The sequence below is a fragment of the Sceloporus occidentalis genome, unplaced genomic scaffold (assembly GCF_023333645.1).
Source record: "Sceloporus occidentalis isolate IW3139 unplaced genomic scaffold, rSceOcc1.0.p SCAF_248, whole genome shotgun sequence".
NCBI classification, from domain to species: domain Eukaryota; kingdom Metazoa; phylum Chordata; class Lepidosauria; order Squamata; family Phrynosomatidae; genus Sceloporus; species Sceloporus occidentalis.
The window spans coordinates 1,021,860-1,039,866 of NW_028317228.1; the positions used below are offsets into that span (position 1 = coordinate 1,021,860).

At 39.8% G+C, this 18,007-nt stretch overlaps 1 protein-coding gene across 1 annotated transcript; it reads left to right on the top strand.

Annotated features, from left to right (window-relative positions):
* Positions 1-89: 89 nt before the first annotated feature.
* Positions 90-17,418, top strand: LOC149276090 (ribosome-releasing factor 2, mitochondrial-like). The gene is made up of 20 exons (XM_089503939.1): positions 90-139; positions 2,720-2,807; positions 3,151-3,251; positions 3,385-3,482; positions 6,029-6,154; positions 6,524-6,612; positions 7,794-7,882; positions 9,693-9,753; positions 9,966-10,151; positions 10,461-10,541; positions 11,427-11,575; positions 11,914-12,054; positions 12,142-12,241; positions 12,392-12,581; positions 13,507-13,583; positions 13,791-13,929; positions 14,142-14,327; positions 14,652-14,767; positions 16,149-16,331; positions 17,293-17,418. The coding sequence occupies exons 1-20, from the start codon at positions 90-92 to the stop codon at positions 17,416-17,418; spliced, it is 2,376 nt and encodes a 791-aa protein (XP_089360065.1).
* Positions 17,419-18,007: the final 589 nt, after the last annotated feature.

Below are 18,007 nucleotides of genomic sequence, written 5' to 3' on the forward strand. Positions count from 1 at the left end.
ATGATACCAGAGTTGTTTTCCAATAACTATAAAAAAATAATAATATATCACCGGAACCTTTCTTGTTGAGCCAGGTTTCCAGTCGGACTATGAGCGGCAGTTCTAGGTATCATGGGAAGAAGGTCAAGCGTGCTCTTGGGTACGTGCTGTGCGTACTCACTGACGTCAGAGAGGGACGAGAGCTTGAAGTAATGTGGAGGTCGCATGTGCGGATGTGACAGCTCAGGGCATGTTGTAGACAGAGTTTCTTAGTCCATTGATCTAGGAATAAAGGTAAATCTTTATATCTGTGGTGTCTGCAAACCTCTATCTGAAATTAAGCTCATTTACATAAATAACGGGTATAACTTTCACATGGAGACATCAAATTAATATTAAATTCCGTGAATATGAGGGAAATCTGTGTTTTCATAATCTTTGGGATTATTTTAATAAATCATAGACTGATGAATGAGCAAAATAATACCATTTTGGGTTGCGTCATACAGGTTACCCGTTGAGATTATAGACTAGAAAGACCTGGGTTCTGTGTCGATGTAGCTGTGTGTTAATGTCAGTGGCACCTATGGAAACTATAAGGGGTGGGAAATAACCATTTGTTCTGATAGAAAGGCAATGGATGTAGGGAGTCCACAAGCTTACACAACAATATGTCCTCCCCAGACTCCCTTACAGCTCTTACGATGTTACGAGTTATGTCTGCCGTTATTTCCTGGAGGTTTCTTTTGAATACATCATTCACCGTAATCTGCAGCACAATGGTTGCCCATAGATCCATACATTCAGAGAATCTACCGTATTTGTTTGATTATAAGATGAGTTGTCTTATAATCGAGCAAATATGGTCAGGGTCTGATTATATTATGACACCCCGAATTTGGGATCTTATTGAAAGAAGGTCTGAATATAAGGTGACTTTTTGCATATAAGACATAAATCATAACAACGCCTGACATATCCGCAAAATATAACATGAAAGCAGGAAAAAAAACCAAAAAAAAACTAGTATGTATCAGACACTCATTCATACAAACATTTATGTACAGTAGTGTGGGGGTAGTAATGTGGTAATTGAATCCATATTTCATGTGTACACATCGTTTATATCAGTCAGTGCCTCAGAGATGACGGTCACATCTTTAGGAACAACATGTCCCATGATGCCTTCAGGCAGCCTGAGAATCATGGGATATTTGCCACCATTTGAACCAACTTGTGAAGAAGAAGACAAGCTATATCCAGGATTCTCTTTGCAAAGATTGTTCCTTAGTGGTGGGGTCACGGGAGGGCTGTGTGACTGTGTGCCTATGTGTGTCCGCATATTGGTTTGCAGTTCAGAGTGTTCGGGGGGCTGTAGTAGGCGGTGGAAGTGCTGACTCCCCAAATCAGTAGAAGTGCAATATCAGAGGCGCAGATCTGAGGTCTGAAAAAAAGAAAACCTTTGTTACAAAATTATGTCATTTTCTCAGATTAACAGGAGCCAAATGCCCCCCCTGATTTATATTAGTTTTACTCTATGCAAAATGAAACACTATTGAAGGGCTGGTGACAAACATTTTCAGTGCTGATCTCCGAAATAATTTTTAACACCAAGTTCCTTGTTGCAAAACTGACGAATGGGACGTATAGTAAATTGGGATTCCTATAAAATTATTTTTAAAAACAGGATGTTTTTTTTCCCACAGGATGTTTTTATGCACATACATGAACAAAAGGAAATAAAGCAGAAATCATGTCAGCAGCTTTGATGAACCTACGTGGAAAGCCTTTTGGTGCATATAAGGTTTATACAGAGGTGAGTGGTTACCTGGAAAAGCACTGAGATTGTAGCAGTTTATCTTTTATTCTTTTTAAATAGCATCTGGGATTCAACTCCCATTACATGTACCCCTAGTATTTCAGGAAGGGGTCAGTGGCTTTTTTTGTGGGTCTACAAACTGTGTAAGCAGAAGAGACAAATACATAGTAACATAGTTCATAAGGTTGAAAAAAGACCAAAGTCCATCAAGTTCAACCTATATACATATTGTGTCCCTACTGTGTTGATCCAGAGGAAGGCAAAAAAACCCTTATGAAGCAGATGCCAATTGCCCCATACCAGGGGGAAAATTCCTTCCCGACTCCAAATATGGCAATCAGAATAAATCCCTGGATCAACGTTCTGGCCCTATTAATCTTATATCCATAACTTGTATAATACGTTTTTGTTTATTGGCGTTCACACCACAGGCAGCCTGACAACAGATCGACTCAAACAATGACATTAAAAGGGTAATCAGTAATGATGAAAAACAAGAACCTTTCAACGATATGCTGTTTGCATTTTGCTTCTAGGAGCAATAAGTCAAATGATGACAATTAAAAGTATGAAAAAGATGCATGATCTGTGTCCAATGTCCTATATCTTCATCTTGCCCAGCTATAAGAGTCTGCTTGCAGTTGTTTTAACAGCAGGGAGTGCGTCCCAGTTAATGTGACCACATCAGCCTTTCTAGTGGTCATATACATTTCACATGTTAGTTGACCAGGACAGATACAGTTTTCCCCGTGACATGTATAATATATTACTGGGTAATCGATTCTTTTCACTAATTTAATCATCACGCATACTGCTGCCTAACACTTTACATGTCCTAGAAAAAATTACTAATGTTTTTGCCCCACTCCGAGCATGAAGTGCTTGTTGTATAACATGATTTTTTTTGCTTTCTCTTCATAGTGTCTACAGTGTTGTAAAAGAAGACTTCCACAAACCAGAAGACCAATTTGTAACTATGACCACCATAGGACCTACAGCTCTTCAGCAGGTATACTTCTTATAACTTTCCCCCAAAGTGGGTCACAGACGATGTGTTGGTTTTTCAAACGCTGATTTGTCATATTTTACACTTTTTCCCTAAATCCTCATTCCTAGTACTGTGAATTGCACAAACATTAGCCAGATATAACTCTTTAATACTAAGAATAAAAATTCTGAATGAGGCATATTGTACAAGTTTAAAAAAACCATATTTCTGCTAAAGGATTTTGCATTTCACAGTACTAGGAATGATGATTCTACCTGCAATCTGTGGAGAGTTCAGAGCTACAGTGCTCTGATACCATATGTACCTGGTACAAGCATTTAGATTTCTTGTTATTTTGATGTAGATGTATGACCACATGATTTGGCAATTTCTTTTAAACATTCAACCTTTTCATTTTGCAGATGTGAAATCCTTGCGAACTATCATCAGCCCTCCAATATCCAAGTAAGAAATAGCATGTTTGCTCACAAGTTATAGTTTCTATATTCTTGATTTTTAATTATCTGTCCAAAACAAAGCCCTTGGAATTCTAATATGCTTCTTTTTGGGTTTCTTTTTAAATTATAACTTTTAATAGGATCAGAAATATAGGAATCATGGCTCACATAGATGCAGGGAAGACTACAACCACAGAAAGAATGCTTTATTATTCTGGTTACATCAGAGCCTTAGGCGGTAAGAAGAGTTTTATTTAATGATGTATGATATTGGAAAGTGAACTTTTTTTACCTAAAGACAGTGATGTGATTTATTTCTTTTATATTTTAGTATTTATCTTTATATTAGTAGGTTGCAGAGGAAAGATAATTATTTTTGTACGCACTCCTTTTTAAGCAACATTACTTTTGCTGCTATGGTGACTGCACAAGAAACTCAACTCTGCATTCAAATTTAAATGTAATTTAAGGAAGTTTTACTTTACCAAGATGGTGGTAGATAAATGAAACAGCCTCCCTTCAGAAGTGGTGGAGACCAATACAGTGATGGGATATAAACATACATGGGGCAGGCATAAAGCTATACTGAATCTAAGACAATAATAAAAGACCAAGGACTGATAAAGTCTAGGGCTGCAACTAACGATTATTTTCATAATCGATTAGTTGGCCGATTATTTTTTCGATTAATCGGATAAAAAAATGAATGTACATTTTTCATTTATTTAAAATAATTTAATAAACAAATGATGTTAAATAAAAACAGCAGAATAAAAAAAAAAAACTGATAAAATGCATTTCTTGTCTTTATTTCCCAACCAGCCCCCCCAATTTATGCACATTTGAGCACAGGCTTGCCACGCTGCCTCCCAGACATGCCACTCCACGCTGCCTCCCACATATGCCACGCTGCCCCCCACATATACCACTCCACGCTGCCTCCCACATATACCACTCCACGCTGCCTCCCACATATACCGCTCCACGCTGCCTCCCACATATACCGCTCCACGCTGCCTCCCACATATGCCACTCCACGCTGCCTCCCACATATGCCACTCCACGCTGCCTCCCACATATGCCACTCCACGCTGCCTCCCACATATGCCACTCCACGCTGCCTCCCACATATACCGCTCCACGCTGCCTCCCACATATACCACTCCACGCTGCCTCCCACATATGCCACTCCACGCTGCCTCCCACATATGCCACGCTGCCTCCCACATATGCCACGCTGCCTCCCACATGTGCCACTCCACGCTGCCTCCCACATGTGCCACTCCACGCTGCCTCCCACATGTGCCACTCCACGCTGCCTCCCACATGTGCCACTCCACGCTGCCTCCCACATATGCCACGCTGCCTCCCACATGTGCCACTCCACGCTGCCTCCCACATATTCCACTCCACTCTACCCCAACATATGCCACTGTGCCTGATACGCCTTATACCCCCTGATACACCACTCCATCCTCCCCAGACATGCCACACTGCCTCCCAGACATGCCACGCTGCCCTCCCCACATATGCCTTATATATCGTATATGCCTTATACCCCCAGATATGTCAACTCCATCCTCCCCAGATATGCCTTATACCCCCCAGATATCTCATAGTCCCCTCAGAGTCACAGACCCGTTCACAGCACACTGACACCATACTTTTATAAATAAGTACTGGGTTAATCTTCACTGCCCCCAGGATTTAGATTCCCCTTAGTCTGCCCCCCTTTATCTCGAACTGCACCTTAAGTTAACTTTATTAAATTAACCCTCAGTCCTCATCATTAAATTAACACTAAACACCCCATTAACCATAACTACCCCTAAATTAACTCTAAATACCCCATCAAACACAACTACCCTAAATTAACCCTAAACACCCCATTAACCACAGCATCCCCTAAATTAACCCTAAAGACCCCCATCAACCACAACAGCCCCTAAATTAACCCTAAACACCCCATTAACCACAACTGCCTCAAATTAACCCCAAACACCCCATTAACCACAGCTGCTCCTATATTAACCCTAAACACCCCATTAACCATAACTGCCCCTAAATTAACCCTAAACACCCCATTAACCATAGCTGCCCCTAAATTAACCCTAAACACCCCATTAACCATAGCTGCCCCTAAACACCCCATTAACCATAACTTACCATAACTTCCCCTAAATTAACCCTAAACACCCCATTAACCATAACTGCCCCTAAATTAAACCCCACCTCCCCTAACTTTCAGCAGCCCAAATATTAATTTTATACTTACAGTTAGATGAGTGTCACAGCCATGTGGTTCTGGCCTTCTGGGAGAAGGAAGGGGGCGGGGCCAGTTGTCACAGTGATTACAGGGAGGGGCTGGTAAGTAGGAGCTGCTGCTGTGAGTCACTGAAACGGTTTATATAATGAGGGGTATTTTTCAGAGCGTTTGCTCTGAAAAAACCCTCATTTTATAATCGATAAAAATCGATTCAACTAATCGATAATGAAATTCGTTGGCAACGATTTTCATTATCGATTATTATCGATTTTATCGATTAGTTGTTGCAGCCCTAATAAAGTCTTTACATCGGGAAAAAATGGGCACACTAAACTGGTTAAATGCTAATTATCTGCTGTAACTCTACATCTATGTTTCTAATTGCTTTTCGTACACCTCCCTGAATGGATCTATTATATATATTGAGCTCTTCAATGAGCAGTTATGTACTAATGCATGACAAATTTTGAAAAGGAACGCATAGCATTTATGCTTCTAATTCTACTGGCTTATCATAGACGTTGATGATGGTGACACAGTGACAGACTTCATGGCACAGGAAAGAGAACGTGGAATCACCATTCAGTCTGCGGCTGTTACCTTTGACTGGAATGGACACAGAATCAACCTCATCGACACACCAGGTGCTTCCAGCGTTGTATACTGTTACTATCAATTGTACTGATACATTATTATTTTTAATAATAAAAATAGTTTCTTATTTTTTAATGCATATTAAATGCATATTTAGTGAATGCAAATCGGTGCAGACATTTTTTAGTTATTTGAGTTAGAAAATTAGACTTCTGCCTCATTTAGCTTCTCCGCCAGATGCCTATGTAACTTCGTAGACGTGCACACCATAGTAAATAAACCAAAGGATAGGTAATTTTAGCTAATTAACAAGTTCTTTGAATAAAACATTCTGGCGCATTGTGATGATTGGCATATGTTTTTTCTAAACAAACAAAAAACATTCCAAAAGTAATTAAAACCTTTTTGCGTTCCTCTAGGACACGTGGATTTCACTGTTGAGGTAGAGCGCTCATTGAGGGTGCTTGATGGCGCAGTAGCAGTCTTTGATGCTTCTGCTGGAGTTGAGGTAAAAAAAATATTGAGCGCAAGTTGCAGACTGTCATAGTATGTTGGTGCAGCCATAGTGAGCTCCTATCCCTTTCAGACAATAAAAAGCATCCTGCATGGTAAGCGTATCCTATACCTGTATGCACCCATGCCATGCTCACCTACTATACAGGGAAATATGAAATCAAAAGTATTAGAACCAAGATGTTCTGCAGAGTGTTTCCCATAGAATCAGAGGGGGCACTTTACTGTGCCTATTTTGTCTCTGGCTATATATACGTATTATTTCTGTATATACTGTGTAAGTTACTTATTACCGTATTTGCTCGATTATAAGACGACCCTGATTATAAGACGACCCCCCAAAATCTGAATATTAATTTAGGAAAAAAAGAAAAAGCCTGAATATAAGACGACCCTATAGGAAAAAAGTTTTACCAGTAAATGTTAATTCATGTAAACTATTACATTTTTTAATAAAAGCTATGATTGAGAAAAATTTCCTTGTATTTTCCAACCTGCCCCCCTGTTACGCACATCTGCCCCCAGGCTTGCCACTCCAATATGGCACCGTGGCCTATGATATGCCTTTTAACCCTCTATATGCCACTGTGCCCCATGATATGCCTTTTAACCCCCTATGTGCCACTCTGCCTCCAGAAATTCCTTATACCCCTATATGCCACTCTGGCATTTAGGGGGTTAAAAGGCATATTATGGGGCAGAGTGGCATTTAGGGAGGTATAAGGCATTACAGGAGGCAGAGTGGCGTTCAGGGGGTTAAAAGGCATTTCATAGAGCACTCTGCCTCCAGAAATGCCCTATGCCCCCATTTAACACCCCCCCCCCCCCCACACACACACACACACACACTTACCGGGGCTTTCTGATGTCTGACAGCTGGGGAAGGTCTGCGCGATGGACGCAGACAACCCCCGCTGCTAGCCACACCTCCTTCCGGCTGCAGCTTAAGTTGTCTACGCGGATCGCGTGGACGTCAACCCGCTGCCCCGGTATACAGCAGGAAATTGGAAGCACCAGTAAGTGTGTGTGGGGTGGGGGTTGGGAGACAGAAGGATCCAGGTCCCCTGCAGCGGTGCGGGGGATCTGGATCTTAGTCTCATAGTCAGACCTCCATTTGCTCTGAAAAAACCTTGTCTTATAATCGAGCAAATACAGTATTTGTACCATGTTTTCCAGGCTCAAACACTGACCGTATGGAGACAGGCAGACAAGCACTCCATACCACGCCTTTGCTTCCTAAACAAGATGGACAAAAATGGTGCCAGGTACCACATCCTAACTGAAAAATACAGCAATGACTTTATTTCTTGGCATTATAGATAGACTGGCTAGGCATGTAGAAATACTATAAAACACCCCTTGATGTTTTTAACCCCTTCAATCCCCTATAGACGTACCGGGACGTCCAAAAAACGCCCACAAAGAAACCCCTATGGACGTCCTGGTACGTCCAGCCCTTCGTGCAGCGTCAGGGACACATCCCTGCCGCTGCATGGGAGACCAGGCTGACAGCCTGGACTCCCCACTGACAGCAGAAGCCGGCTTTGCCAGCTTTCTGCTGTCCGATCGCCTGTAACAGCTTCCGGCTTTAAGCTGTTACCGGTGAACTGCCTGATCGCGTGATCGCGCAGTTTCAAACGCGCGATCGGGCGTTCCCTTCCGGGTTGCGTCACTGCTGACGTAACCCGGAAGGTCTTCGGAGGACAGTATATCCCCTGCGGGGGATATCCTGCCCTCCGATGAGGCACAGAGACGCTGCAATCTCTATGCAGGTCTGTGAGGACCTGCATAGAGATCACAGTGTGATCGGTGCAGGGGGATCGCGGGGAGGGGAGTGAGAAACCATCTCTCTCACTCCCCCTCCCGTCCTGTAACAGAAAAGCTGAAAAAAAAAAAACGTTAGGCATTTAAAAAGAATATTAAATAAATCATTAAAATAATAATATAAATAATACTAAAAAAAATTATAATGTGAGCTGTGATGTCACTGTGACATCACTGGCATGTTCAGGAGGTCCTTAGGAGGACCTCTAACCATTATTGTGTAAAAAAAAAATATATAAAAAATACAAAAAATGTTAAAAAAATTAAAATAAAAAAACAATATATAAAAAAAGATAATAAAAATAATTCTTAAAAAAACCTTACATCCCATTGCCCTAGCATAACATCTAGCCAGTATAACCCTCCTGCCCCCGTTCACAACCCCCAAACCCGTTAAGCCATAGGCATAAAAATTATACAAAATTGTACACCTAATAGTATGCTCCCTGGTGCTGGGAAAGTCTGGAAAATCTATATAAATTAGGTATTTCTGAAATCAGGACACCTGAATTTATAAACTTGGAGGGGATTTTCCATCACTTTACCTAATTTTGGGAGGATTCAGAGGGAAAATGTAAAAAAAAATTAGTTTATTTTTCTAATCTTCGCTAGTTTTTACTAAATTTCTCATTCAAAATTTTCAGCTAATCATCCAACTATGGTATCAAACGAAAGCTCTATCTCTCCTTGAAAAAACAATATATAGTTTACATGGGTACACTATTCACAGGAAAAGAGAATCATCGCTAAACCGACATACCCCAAAAATGGCAAAATTGCTCTGGGCTTTGAGGGACCAAAAACCCCTGGGATTGAAGGGGTTAAGAGGCATCACTGAAGTTTTAATAAGCACTATAGCCACAATTAAACCGCTTGTACTTGCTTATTGTTTTTCAATCAATAAAGTCAGTTAGCTTTTTATAGTAATATGTAGAACAACAGTTTCCCTGCTACTTAAAGGAAGGCAAATCTGAATTATTGGCACTGCTACTGAAGTATACATTGTACTGCCGTGTGACAAGCTGGTAAAAGCTTGTATGACCACATTAAGCACTATTGATCCTGCTTTCGAAGTGACTCTCGGCTCTAGCAGTAACCACCACTGTAGCCTGGGACAACTGATGTCCTTTTCTCCCCACTAGAAATTATCATTTTATAAGGGAAACACTTTCAAGAGTTGGCTCTGTCAAAATGCCTAACCGTCCTGTCTTTCTGTCACTTCATAACTAGTATTTTTTTTTCTTTTCCCAGTTTTTCATACGCTGTCGACAGTATCAAAGAAAAGCTGAAAGTTCAACCTCTGTTGTTACAGGTAAATATAAGGTGCGTGTGCTAAATAATATCGGAATTATATTAATGTGCTGCTCACAGTGACGTGAAGCTTATTTCAGAGGAAGATTTGATTATTCCTAGATTGCACAGCATACAATTATGTTATGCATTTTAACTAACTAAAAAATACATTGGTTATCAAACACCAATTCATTCCACCCCATTGTCAATTTTCTTTTTCGCCTCTCGAAGTTACCCTTGGGAGAAGGTAAAGCATTCAGAGGTTTTGTGGATCTGGTCACCCTGGAAACTGTAATGTGGGACCCCAGAACCAACGTAGATGACGGAAGAATCTTCGATCGGAAAGCTCTGAATGAAACAAGTGATCGAGGGCTACTGAAACATGCCAATGACGCCAGAAATTCCTTAATAGAACAAGTAAAAGCTTTCAAGTAAATATGTAATGAAAGTGTGTACTTGTGGTCCCTATGTTACTACATCATTGGTAGGAAACCCATAGGCATTGAGTGTTGGCTAATTTTTTACAACTTTGTTATGTATACACATGTTATAACGCTATAGTAATCACAAAGAGTCAATAGAAGTGCTGCACTTTATGGACTCAGATTTTATAGAAAGAAATATGAAGGTTATGCAAGTTTCCAGGTCTTCAGAGGCCACTTCCTGAGATGTAATCAATACAGTAGAACCCCTTCATGTGTATGTGATGTTCATTTTGAATTACAGCTTGCAGACCTCGATGACGAGTTTGCTACAATAATCGTGGAGGAGTACAGTGAATGTTTCGACCTGATACCAGTGGAAAAAGTGGGTTGTTTTGTTCTGGCCTTTTTTTTAGATACATTTCAAAAGATGATGACATCTATTTTTAACTGAGTTCTATATGTGATGCATACATGTATTCTATATGACATATATAAAAATAATTTACATTGTGCTAGAATTCAGAATTTAATTCAGATTGATGGCTCAAGCTACAAGGTTTAGGTTTAGGATATTACTTGCATGAATAAAATATTAAAATTGCTTCATTCACATAAGATGACCATCTGTTCCATTATTCGTTCTTTCTTGTTTTTACTTTATCATACAAATAAGTAGAGAATTTAAAAATAAAGTGGCACTCCCGCTATCATATGCACTTTAATGAATGACTGCATGGTTCCTTTACATTTTTGTGTGGTCTGGAGGATCTCTCCAAATGCATTTGCCCCTTTCGCCACCCCTCAGCTAAATGCCTTGGAGGAGATGTGTTCAGCGGGACATAACTCCCTACACATGATGTTCTGTAGTTTGTGTTTGATATATTTGCACACAGGGGTGTAAGGAGTTTTTAAGTTAGGAGATGTGAGCTTTCAAGTTTGTGGCATTTACACACTCACCCAATGATAGTAATATAGGCAGTTAACATGCGAGATATGTTGGTATTAGCTGCTCTTTTGAGATGCAACACCTATGCATAATTGTATAATTATGCAATTTTTAGACAATTGTATATAAAAAATAGAACTATAAATATAAAGACACAAACAGTTATAGACCAAAGGCATTACCCCTGTGAAGTGAGTGTAGCTCCTTCGCCTTTATTCAGTATTTGTGTAGTTGGATAGGAAGTGTGTGAATGCTGATTGTATCTTCGTGTGGAAGTTGTATGGAAGGAACATACGTGTAATGATGTTGTTTTGTATCCAGTTACAGTCTGCAGTACGAAGGGTGACTCTGGCCCAGTCCGCAGTACCAGTTCTGTGCGGCAGTGCTCTGAAGAATAGAGGGGTACAACCTCTCTTGGATGCGATTACCTTGTATCTGCCATCTCCAGAAGACTGTTCACATGATTTTGTGTAAGTAATAATAGTATGGTGTATTCTTAGATCCACAGTGGAGCTTGAGAAGCACTACTACACTGGATGTGCTGGTGTTTCTGAAGGGTTAGTGGTAAAGTAAGCTGCTCCTTGAAGGAAAGAGACATTATTGCTGTATTTGTTAACAGCCGGTGGGGCCGAGATAATCAGATCTCAGAAGGCTAAGGTTTTGTTCCTAGTGGCGGATCTTGGTGGGAGTGAATTATATAAATAGAATTAGTATTGCAAATTAAGTTGTACAGAGGTGGAATTGAATAATGTGAGGAATTGGTGACATAAGTATGTTTTTTGAACATTATATTTGTGCTTTTTTGTAGACAGTGGTATCAGGGTGACCTGTGTGCACTTGCATTTAAAGTTCTGCATGACAAGCAACGTGGACCCATGGTCTTTGTACGGATTTATTCGGGAACTATGAAACCACAATCGGCTGTACATAATGTGAACCAAAACTGCACGTATGTCATCTGCATCTTTTGTTGTTTTTTTTTTACTTTTACATAATACCACTTGTTCAGTCTGAGATGTGCATGTATTTTACACAGAGAAAGAATGAGCCGTTTGCTCCTGCCGTTTGCTGACCAGCAAGTTGAAATACCCTCATTGTCTCCTGGCAATATCGCATTAACAGTTGGGCTCAAACAGGTACATGGAAATATGTTTATGACCTTGTGCCAACTCCCATAATGTGAAGAATTGTATTTAATAAACCTTCATATGTATAATTTGGAATGAGATGTAAGTCGATGATCTTTGCTTCCTATTCATTATTTAATGTTTTTGGCATTCTTACAGACTGCAACGGGAGACACAATAGTTTCCTCCAAAGCGTCAGCAGCAGCAGCTGCCCGCAGAGCAGGACGAGATGGCGTCAGCAAGAGCAGAGACAGAAATACATCAGAGAACCTTGTATTGGCTGGTGTGGAGGTTCCAGAGCCAGTGTTTTTTTGTACAATAGAACCTCCATCTGTGGCCAGACAACCAGGTACAGCTACCAACTATTCTACAGCTAAACACCTGTTTATTCTATTTCAGGAAAGGTCTACTTCATGGTAGGTTGGGACAAATATGAAAAAAACACATTTACATAAAAAAAATGACGAGGTGTTATTTATGATCCACTGTCTCTCCTAATTTAAGCCATATTATACATTATGAGTATGTTTGTAGAATTTGTGGTCTTATAGGCACGATCTGTATATATGTATAGAGCACACCAACACAAGGCTAAACAAGATGTTCAACCAAGCGTGTGTCTATATTTATACATGTAACTTCTGTGTGTATAAGACATCAGCTTTTGCACATATATCTTTGTATTTTGGTACTCAGTATACATTAAAATACAAAGAAGCCAGGTAACTAGAAAATGCAGAATATAGATATAGGAGAAGTGACATGAATGATGAAATTTGCTAGTTTTCTGCTCCTTAAAATCCACCATAACGACCTAAAAGTTTTACTTTTCCAAAGACTGTATTTATTTGTTAGAAGGTGGTCATTTATTCGTATTTATAATATTAACTATAATTATACGCTTTGAGAAACTGGCACAGGTCAGCCATTCTACGTGATCACAGAGAAGCTTCATTGCATACCAGACCAGCCTCAGAATCTAATGTTAGTATCTGTATCATTCGAGCTATTTTGTTTAGCCAGAAAGAAAGGTTAGTGTGACTGACAGAGTGTGGTTATTGTAGATCCACAGACCCAGAAAGCTAGTTGTTCCTCTACCATGTAAACCCTTTGTCATTATAGTTGCCTTGGTAATGTGTTTAATCACTTTTAAATACCTCCGCATATGTTTTTTGAGTTATACCACAGAGATGAGTATTTGCACATATCACTGCACATCTGTAATTGCATAACCAAATATGTATCTACATTTAACATTTGCCTGTTTCCCCTAGATTTGGAAAATGCTTTAAAGTGCCTTCAGAGAGAAGACCCAAGTTTAAAAGTGAAGATAGACCCTGACTCTGGCCAGGTTTGATGATGTATTTTATTGCTTTTAAGAATTCTATATTGCATTGTATTCTACTAGAAATGAGCTCACTGGGAAAACACGGTTTACTGCCCAGCCCTCCTGTATTCCTCAATATATTACTAACTCTACCCAAAGATAAGATAATCTTCAGAACACAGTTAAACAATGCCATTAGTTAACTGCTCCTTCATTGGTTCACTCCACTAGATGATTCTTTGCGGCATGGGGGAACTGCACATTGAAATCATACATGACCGCATCAAACGGGAATATGGACTCCAGACCTATCTTGGACCACTTCAGATTGCCTACAGAGAAACTATATTGAGTCCTTCCAGTGCTACAGGTAAAATCAACACCATTTAACATGGAAACAAATCACTTATTCGCTGAGTGTTTATACTGATTTTATGTATACAAGAGATGATAGGGATGTTAATAAGCCATAAAATAGTTACACGTTATCTCAGTGCTACTCACAATCCCAAGGATATTGTGCAGGTTGGCCTTCCTCGTTTGTATCTTCATATAATATAGCTTTTGGTTTCTAATCAATAGACATCTTGGACAGAACCATAGGAGACACTCACCACCTGGTGACAGTAGAACTTGAAGTTAGTCCAAGTGTTGATGATGGACCAGCAACAAGGCCAGTTATTGAGTATGCAGAGGACATTCCTGAACAGTTCCTGAAGGACTTTCAGGAAGCCATAGAGAATGGCATTCACAGTTCACTTTTACAAGGTAAAAAAGTTTGGTGTTAACATGGAAATACTATACGAAGCCGAACATTGTAATTAATACAGACAGCAAAGGTCATATTTTATATTGGAATTTCTTACCCGTGGCTAATGTGATTTCTTCCAGCTGTTAGATTCTCTCATTTCAAATATTTTCCAGTTTAGTAGATGTTACTGGTTAAAATAAATGTCTGTGTCAGAAACATATCATTATGTGTATACCTTGGGAGCAGTCAGACTTCCTGTTTTGAGTCTCTGTATCACTATTCCTCCCCATAGCACCATTCTGTTTGCTTAGCTCATATTTAACCTGAATCTTCCTCTCCAGGTCCTTTGCTTGGTTGCCCCGTGCAGGATGTCTCTGTTACCGTCCGTGCTGTGAGCGTATTGACTGGTAGTTCGGTCACCATGATCTCAGCTTGTGTTTCACGCTGCTTGCACAAGGTACATTTATCCCCTCTATATGGAAATGCAGCATTTTGTACTCATACTTGTGACACTTAATTGTCATGTGACACAAAAACAGAGAGTTGCCATAAAAAAACTTTAATTGTTATAGATGTATAAATCTTCAGCAAAAAGAAAAAAAACAGATATATTTGACTATTTTACATCCCTAAAATCATTTTTAATTTAAACCCTTTGCAAACATATGAACGTACCAGTACGTCCTGAAAAGATGTGATAAAAAGTGGACTTTTTTGCAGCGGTGGGTACAACTCCCTGCCACTACATGGGAGATCAGGTTGTCTATTGACTCCCTGAACACCCCCCTGTCAGCATTTGCATTGCTGGCAAAAGTCCACTTGGAAACAGTCCAAAATCTTATGGAAAGCCTACCAAGGCTAGTGGAGGCTCTTATAGCTGCAAAGCGGGGGCCAACTACATATTAATGTCTATGTATTTAGAATGTGATGTTGGTGTAACGCTCAGGTCTCCGAATATTTTTGTCCATATAGTAATGGATGGATGTGGCCCTCTAGAATATAAGTAGCTGTTACCTCCCATGAGTGGGCCGTGTAAACTCTCTGCTGGAGCCTCAGAAACCTCTTTTTTTAAGATAACGATTTTTTTTTTATATATTTTTCTTTTGATTTAGAGGGTTACATAGTGAAAGGGTGTGTGTATAATATATAATCTCCATTACATTTTCTCAGTAAATGCATAATTATTGCAAAGACATTTATAACCCCACAATCTAGCAATAGATATCTCATTTGTGTGCCTGTACATGCGTAATATTAACAGGAGGTTTGAAAAAAGATGGCCACCCTAATCACAACCCTTGTGTGTACAGGGTTACATAAGAAAATTATTTGAAAATGTATCTCATCTGTAAACCCTTACTTAGTGAATACATCTACTTTGCAATTTCCTTTTGAAGCAAGAAGACTTGGCTGGCCCTGCATAATGTATAGTTAAATCAGTGAGGCCATATTCAAGATCTCTCACTGACTCTAAATCCATCATGCAGGGCCAACCAAGGTCTTCTTGGAGGAGAACCTCACTGGAATTGGCCCTTTATAATGCACCGTGTAGTTGGTGAATTCTAAGTCGTGTTCTTGCTAGCTTTAATTTTAGTGACAAGAACATCTTTACAAAACAAGGCTTTATACTCAGGAAATGTACAAAGTGGCAACAGCGATGAACTTGTTTTATGAGAGTACGTTTTTTGTTTTGTTTTTTATAAGAGAAGCCAATCAATAGTCCAGGACCTTCACGACCTCCAGGCTGCTACATAGTGTAGATTAATGTCTTTAGAAACGTGCTATAGACTATAAAGCCATGTTTTACATTGACTGGCTGTTTTTGATGACATGTACAGGCATTGAAGAAAGCAGAGAAGCAAGTTCTGGAGCCATTAATGAAACTGGAAATTACCATGAGTGAAGATTATCTCAGTAGTGTCCTGGGGGACCTGGCCCAGAGAAGGGGCCACATTCAGGAAATACAGAGCCGCTCTGATAACAAGGTTGTGGTTGCATCGGTTCCTCTTGCTGAAATGATGGTAATATTTCTGTATTTTTCTGTGCATTGACCTTCTTTACTCTTTAGAATCATATTAAAGGGACAGTCTAGTCCACAAAATATTTATTTAAATGCACACTATTGGAGTTAGTGATAGCTGTTTCTGTTTGTAGCACTCTGTAGTTTCTACTCAGTAGGACTCTTGCTTAAAATCAGTGGGAGCAGCAGAGCTACTTCTCGCATTGATTTTAACTGGAGTCCTACTGAGATTTTGCAGGAATCATACTTGAACAAACAATGTGTACATTCCCTGTAAAGAAGAATGCATATTATGCATATATTGTGAGAGCTTTAGTATGCATTCTTCAAAACGAAGAGGCTGCCATCCTCCTCCATTGTCTCTATTCTTGTCACCGATTGGCTGCTTGAAACGGTCAGTCAGTGGCAGGAAAGGGGCTCCAATTGAAATCAATGGCTCACTTTCCACATATGCGCACTGGTGTCTGAATAGACACTTGCTGTCACCTTACCCCCGAGCCAGCGCTGGAGCTGGCCTTCTTACATGCAGTGAGATGTGTCTGGCGGAACACATCTCCCGCAGAGCATTTAGCTGGCTAATGGAAAGGGGCAAATAGTGGCAATGGTTATTAGAAGTATTGGCAGCGATTTTACACAGTATTACTATTGTGATGAAATACATACAGCTATGCTTTCTGTCTGTTAAAAGGAAAAGCCATGCCATTTTTTGTTACATGTCTGTTCCTCTTTGAGATCTGTCAATCACCCCCAGACTCCCCTTTCCCTGCAGACTGTTTTTAGGTGTAGCCCTGTGCTGAGCTGCTTGACTCGCATGGGCTCGAGGATTAAATAATATTCACTATTAAAATGTGCTGCAAACATCCTCCATATAAAAATATATAAGAATAATGGTGGGTTCATTATATCAATAGGTTTTACTTGTACTTAACCTGTAATCACGTGTGGTTTTTTTTCCACCCCAGGGGTATTCCACAGACCTTCGTACAATCACTTCTGGCTCAGCAACATTTTCTCTAGAATTATCCAATTATGAAGCCATGAACCCACAAGATCAGCATGCCTTGCTTAAGAAGAGGGGATATGTTTAAAGCTCTGTCTATTAGGGACTGTAGTTATTGGTCTCATGGTGATCAGTATATACAAATGTAAATAACACTTATTTAACTGCTGTCCGTGTATTTCTAGTTTTGCTGCTGACTATCCACTAATCCTTCACATTAAATGGAAAAATCGGTAAATGTTTTCATGTGAGTGTACGGAAGGAATGGTGAATGTATGATCAAGGTAACAAACGGTATTTTTCCCATTTGGGGTAAGTGGATTGACCCCACCAATTTACCTTTTCAATAAACACTTATCAGTGTCGATCCAGCTTGCAAAATAGCTAGGAGGCAGGGTGAAGGAATATGCTTGTGTTTTTCCAAGTAGAGATTGTGAAAATTTAAAGGGGCCGCTCAGCTATCATATGCATTAAACTACATATGGCGACTGGAGTAGCTCTAAGATTCCTAATGATTAGGGAAATTACTTGGGCTAATGCTTTCAAAGTTATAAAACTACTAAAAATTATAAAACTACTACTACAAAAAAACACCCTTTAAAGGTCTGTTGTTGCTTTAAGGCAGCTAGCTGTTCATTATTTTCACTATATCACAATGTAAAGTAAAGCGAGTACAA